Source organism: Scyliorhinus torazame, chromosome 18 (assembly GCF_047496885.1).
Source record: "Scyliorhinus torazame isolate Kashiwa2021f chromosome 18, sScyTor2.1, whole genome shotgun sequence".
Classification (NCBI taxonomy): Eukaryota; Metazoa; Chordata; class Chondrichthyes; order Carcharhiniformes; family Scyliorhinidae; genus Scyliorhinus; species Scyliorhinus torazame.
The window spans coordinates 65,530,376-65,537,043 of NC_092724.1; the positions used below are offsets into that span (position 1 = coordinate 65,530,376).

General features: G+C 45.3%; 1 protein-coding gene across 1 annotated transcript; it reads left to right on the top strand.

Moving 5' to 3' along the window:
* Positions 1-446: 446 nt before the first annotated feature.
* On the top strand, positions 447-4,555 carry LOC140394736 (zona pellucida sperm-binding protein 4-like). Its single transcript, XM_072481954.1, has 9 exons — positions 447-672; positions 2,050-2,228; positions 2,301-2,398; positions 2,480-2,613; positions 2,699-2,888; positions 3,463-3,610; positions 3,702-3,792; positions 4,222-4,326; positions 4,413-4,555. Exons 1-9 carry the CDS (start codon positions 447-449, stop codon positions 4,553-4,555), a joined length of 1,314 nt encoding a protein of 437 aa, XP_072338055.1.
* Positions 4,556-6,668: the final 2,113 nt, after the last annotated feature.

Here is a 6,668-nt window from a genome sequence, read left to right on the forward strand (position 1 = left end):
TGCCCCAGATCCCTGCCATGTGACTTCAATCCATGACTTTAAGCCACACCATTGCAAGTGAGATGTAATGTTTTGACTTCAGCTTGTCCGAGTCCATGATACTGTAATGAAGTCAAATTAAGTAATAATGTGAGCCACATTAATGACAAATCGTAACAGCTGGCAAAACGCCCTCATCAAATCTAATTATTGAGGAACAGTTAGAATTCGGGATTAGATGGACCCAGCGCGAGGAATCAAAGGCTAACACGCCTCGTGTTCACAGATTACTTCATTCGGAAATGCACCTAACTGGGAATAAATAATTGATCGCAATTGCAAAATCTCGTGGGTCAGGGAGCCGGGAAATTGGGACCTAAAATACAACAACAGGGATTGGAGGCGGCTTCCCGGCTATAAAGCGGGCTGGTGTTTGGGGGAGTTATTATCCTGATTCAGTAGCCAGGATGGGACGTTGGTTGGGTTTTTGTTCGCTCTGCCTCCTGGCCGGCTCGTTACTCTCAGCCCAGCCGCCACTCCTCGGGAAGGATGTTTGTGTCCCAGAGCCAGGCTGGAGATTTGAGTGCGGTCACTCCGGGGTCAGCAGTACCGAGTGCAGCCGCCAGGGTTGCTGCTTTGACCCGCAGAGCTCCAGTCACCATCCCTGTTTCTACAATCTGAGAAAAAGCCCAGGTAACAAACCCTCTCCCCAGTCTAGGGGACAGACTAGTGGAGCGAGGACATCCAACTTGGCAAATCAGGAACTAATCCAGGGATTTGTTGCTGTCTGTGTAATGGTGTAGGATGGGAATGAGTATTTGACATCTGAAGCTTCAAGTCTTGAATGCCTTCACTGACATATATCCACTCTGAGCATATTGGCTGGCTGGCTGCTTTAGCCCTGTACTGACTTATTGTTCAGGCCTATCTCTGGTCTAAAACACTTGGAAGTCTTAGCACCCAAAGCATCAAGGTGGCTGGCTACCCTATTGGCTTGTGGGGCTGGAGAGGAGGCTTTTGTGGGGGTGGGGGGGGGTGGGGGTGGGGGTGGGGGGGAGTGGTGGAGAGGAGGCTTGGTGGCACAGTGGTTTGCACTGCTGCCTCACTGTCAGTCACCCAGGTTTGATCCTGACCTTGGGTGACTGGAGTTTGCATGTTTGGCTCTGGGTGGATGGTCAATGCTAAATTATCATAGAACTTGGTGCAGAATGAGGCCATTTGGCCCATTGAGTCTGCACCGGCTCTTGGAAAGAGCACCCTATCCCCACAACCCAGTAGCCCCACCCAACAGTTTAAGGCCAATTTTGGACACTTTCAGGGCAATTTATCATGGCCAATACACCTAACCTGCACTTCTTTGGACTTGTCCTTTGGTATCTAGGGGTTGTGGGGATAGGATGGAGAATGGGCCTAGGTTAGTGCTCTTTCTGAGGGGTGGTGCAGACTTGATGGGCCAAAAGGCATCCTTCTCCACTGCAGGGACTCTATTCCTCATTAATGGATGATTCTGTTGTGAAGGTTACCTCATTGTAAAAGATGAGCAGCAAAATTGGCTTTGAATTACTGATAACTAGTCGTGCTAGTTAACTGATTTCACTGTGGGAGGGCAGATGGCATTGTCTTAAGTAGCTACTGTGGGGAGTTTAGCTCCTGTATCGATTGAAGGTGATTCACTATGTACAAAGCTAATACTGTTCAGTTCCCATGTTTCAAGAGGTTATTGAATCTTTGCCTGTAGCATGCTCCACAGACACTTGATCTAGGAAGTCTTAATTGGCTTGGCACTTGTGTTATCTACACTGAAAAGTGTGAAAGACACTGCAAAAGGCAGGGGCAATATTATCTTGATCTACCCATGTACCTGTCAAATTAATTATTTGACATCTCATCTCTATTTTACATGGCCCAGAGGCCTCTCCCATGCAGGTAATATTGGTTTCTTAGAGTATGTCTTCGAAGCTGGGCCTCAACATTTGTTGTCTGTCTTCAGCATAATGCAGATGTGCTTCCTTCAGAGGAACATGTCTGATATCCGGACAAGACTTTGAGCTGCTGGATTATATTTTGCAGTGTGCACAGCTGATGGTCAGTTCCTCATCGTGATCTCCAGGAACCTGACCCGTCCTGCCCTCAACCTGTCATCTCTGTATGTGAAGAATGGACAAGAGGCGGAGTGCAAGCCTAAAGTAACCACTGCCGAATTTGTGATTTTCCACTTTCCAATTACGTCTTGTGGCTCCAGCAAGCGGGTGAGTATTGCAGGGTCGAAGTATTTTCCCACTAAATGAGTCAGCTTCTTATTACAACCAGCCTCATTGCAGGAGGAAGATGGATCCTTGATATATGAAACGGATGTCTTGGGAAAGAGGATGATTCAGACTGGGAAGCTGGGTTCAATAACCCGGGACAGCACCTTCGGGTAGGGGGATAGTGGGAGATGTTGGTATTGGGAGGGGTTGTGTTACTGAATGAAGCTCCAACTACTTCTGTCTCTCTGCAGCCTGCATGTCCAGTGCAAGTACGCAGGGAGTCAAGAGACTGGCTTACAGATCAATGTCACAGTTTACACTGTTTCCCCTCCGCCTCCTGCTTCTGAAGATGGGATTCTGGAACTGGAATTGCGAATAGCGAAAGGTAGAGCTGGCCTGGGTAATGGTTTATGGAAGCAGTGGGGATGTATCCATACGGGGAGTGACTGGTTCTTGTGTCTGCCTCTCAGGTGGTGACTACAGATCCTGGTATGTGGATAGTGACTACCCCATTCAGAGAATCCTTCAGGAACCAGTGTTTGTGGAGGTTCGTGTCCTGGATCGCACTGACCCAATGATTGTCCTGAGGTTGCATGACTGCTGGGCAACTCCTGTTCGTGCCCCAGACCATGGAGTGCAATGGAATCTCCTGGTGGATGGGTAAGTCTGAATGGGAAGACTAATGGTTTTTAGACACAGAAGCAATATGATGAGACTGATTCCTGTATCTTGCCAATCTCCATGCTACAGGAGGCATAAACCAAGGGGAAGGAGTGAAAACTCTCCTCCAATAATGTAGCAATTGAGCCCAATCTCTTGGCCACAAGAACTTGGGCAAATGTTAAACAAATGTGTTCCCTTGACTAAGTTTGCAGAATCTGCACCCATTGCACTAGAGAAGAAGCTAATTTTGGGCACATGGGAAACATGCAGTCTATTCTAATTGTTCTGTAAGTTGGCAAGCCTAATGAGCTCTCTCTGGGCTTGTCCCCAGTGGTTCTAGGGTGCTTTCAATAGTCAAACGGAGTACCCCCATTTTGATGAATGGCATTTTGGTTAGTCAGACACATGTCTGCATGGGTTTCCTCCCCAAGATGTGCGGACTAGGAGGCTTTCCCATTCTAAATTGTCCTTGGGTGTCCAAACATGTGTAAGTTGGGATATTGTGGACTTGGGTGGAATGCTCTTGGGAGTTGGTGCAGATTTGATGTGCTGAATGCTTCCATGGTAACAGGTGTCCCTATGAGGGTGCTGATTATCTGACTCTTCTACACCCAGTGGATGTGTTTTCTGGCCTGAAGTTCCCAACACATCGCAAGCGGTTTGAAGTGAAGACCTTTGTTTTCTTGGATGGAGAGTTGAAGCAACCTCTCTCTGGACAGGTAACCAAACTGAAGAATAACTCCAGCAGAGGTTCTCTTACTGACATTAACAAACTTAGTTGCTCTTGCTAAAACAACTTTTTCTTTTCAGGTTTACCTACACTGCAGTGCTGAAGTCTGTTCACCCTCTAGCCAGGATGACTGTGTATCCAAATGTGGTCCAATTGAGTTCCTTGGCCCAAGTGAGTTCTTGTGCTTCATCAAAGCAAAAGTCCCCTTGTTAAAGGGCTTCTGAGATGAACAGCTCCTTCTATAAATGGGTACTCTGCTCTCGGCCTGTCACATCCCTCTATCATTGTGAACATTGACCTGGTCTGCATCTAGCAATCCCACTACATGTAGAATGTAGTGTCATCAATAAATATAAGCTGAAATATCTAATTCGCATTCCACAATATTAGTTGTTCACCAGTTATTGCTCAGCTATTGCAGCTCCATCAAGCTTAACTATAATTTCCAACAATTATGATGGGACATTTCGTTGGATAATTAATTTCAGGATATTTTCACTTGCACTAAAGAGCTTGGTTGTGGGTCAAGTATTGACCATCTGATGAACTAGACTAGTTTGAATTGGGTCAGAACTGTTTAACCTTCTCTCTTCCCAATAGAGAGACGCAGAAGCATCAGTGACCACAAGGGAACATTAGTGAGTGCTCCTGGTCCCATCTTCCTGGGAGATGACCTCGCGGCAAAGAAACTGCATGAAGCAAATGGTAAGTAGAGCCTCTTCAATAGGTAACGTGTCAACTCTTCTCAAATGTCATGTCCTCAAATATCATTTCTTCTAATCTCCCACTAGGTGCTGCTGAATCTCCTTCCTGGGTTTTGGAAGGAGTATCCATTGGCTTAATGATGCTGTCTCTGTCCCTGCTGGTGGTGGCTGCAGTGTTCATGAAGAGACTAAGAGTTGTTGCTTCTCAATGTAGTGAAATTGAACTGTAGACTCTGAATGAATAAAACAATTTGACAGACAAATGAGCCGGTTTTGCTGTGACCATGAAATAGCCAAGGTTAATAGGCTCAGACCATTACCTACCTTGGCTAAGGCTATAAAATTGCAGTCAAAATTCTTTCAAACAAGAATATATAAATTCTTTAAACCTGGATATATAAAAGTACTTTGGGTTTCCTTGCACCTTATTTGCAGAAATCTTGTGTTGACCCAGAATGCAGCAGTGGCAATAACAGTCACAGAAGTACAAATTCCATACATATATGATGGACATGATATCGGGTGACAGTGTAGCGCTACACAGTAGAGATCCTCCGCTCCATCCATAAGTGGGTCATTCAGGAGTCTGGTAACAGTGGGGAAGAAGCAACTTTAAATTTGGTCCTTAATGCAAATGCTATTGTCTTGGGGAAAATGTTGATCGATTTTTAATGAACTGGGAGTTGACAATACATGGAGGCTGTGTACCTGTCTGTGTCCCAAATTGACCACAATTCCCATAGTCCTTTGCAGGTGACCATTTTAAATGGCTACATTCCATCCTACTCTACTCTGTCCTAGAATTCATTGTACAATTTTACCAAATCAATTCACTACTAATGGGTCAATTCACAACTAATGGGCTAATTATATAACTTCAATTCATACTAAACAGTTGGTTGCTAACTAAAACTTTATGCTACACTTGAGCTGCTGTTTTTTACAAAGAATTTATCTACAACACTATCTACAAAACCTAAACAGCAGCACCACATTCTTCCTCATTACATTTCATCAGTAGAGGCAAAGGGTCCATTTAGCAGCGGTTGTTAGTTTTTCTTAAGTTGTACATTCTTAATAGTGCTCTATTGGATTCCAAAGAGGGGGGTTCAAACTGTGTATATAGGGGGTCGGGAGGCTTTTGCTTTCCATTTACGGAGTTTGAATGTGAGGACTGCACTATAGATTACTGCAATCAGGAGAGTGGATTCCATTTTGCAATGCCTTCCCACCAGGTAGGGGTTTCGGTCTCAATATTCTGACTGGAGGTGGTCTGTGGGGTGGTGGCATTCAGGGCTGGCTTAGGTACTATAATGTGTATTGCCAAATTACCTTTAGTGGGTGTCCTGGGGCAATTGTGTCTGATTCTTGTGTTCCCTGTAATTTTATTTAAACATCCAATTTTGGGGCACCCTTTGTTAGTATGTTCCCACCAATCTCCTTTTTTTTTCCGTTGTGCTAATATAACACTCTGGTCCTGTTGGGCTTTCTGTAAATTGTCTTTGTTATTGCTTCCAAATATGATTGTTCTTGTGCACCCATAGGGTGCCACATTGCCCTGAACCTGGGGGGGCAGTACCACAGACCGCCAGGTTGTGGAAAGTCCTTGGTATCCCAGGTTACTGGGGGAAATGAGGAAATAGCTGGGGCTTTAACAAATCTTCGCAGCATCCTTGAACATGGGTGAGGTACCGGAGAATTGCTAAATGTTGTCCCCTTGTTTAAGAAGGAAAGCTGGGATTAATTCAGACTGTTATCGACCGGTGAGCCTGACATCAGTGGTAGGGAAGCTGGTGGAAAAGATACTGGGGGATAGGAAGAAAATGGCCTTGGGGATAGGAAGAAAATGGCCTTGGGGATAGGAAGAAAATGGCCTTATCAGTAGGCAACATGGTTTTGTGAAAGAAGGTCCATGTCTTACCAACATTAATAGAATTCTTTGAGGAAGTGACAAAGTTGATCGAGGGAAGGGATGTACATGTCATATGCATGGACTTCAGTAAGGCATTTGATAAGCTTCCCTGTGGTAGGCTGATGGAGAAAGTGAGGTCTCATTGGGTCCAGGGTGTACTAGCTAGATGGATAAAGAACTGGCTGGGCAACAGGGGACAGTAGTAGTGGAAGGGAGTTTCTCAATGGAGAACTGTGACCAGTGGTGTTCCACAGGGATCCATGCTGGGACCACTTTGTGATATGCATAAATGATCTGGAGGAAGGTATAGGTGGTCTGATTAGCAAGTTTGCAGATGACACTTTTGGTGGAGTAGCAGATAGTGAAGGGGACTGTCAGAGAAAACAGCAGAATTGAGCGTTGGGTGGAGAAATGGCAGATGGAGTTTAATC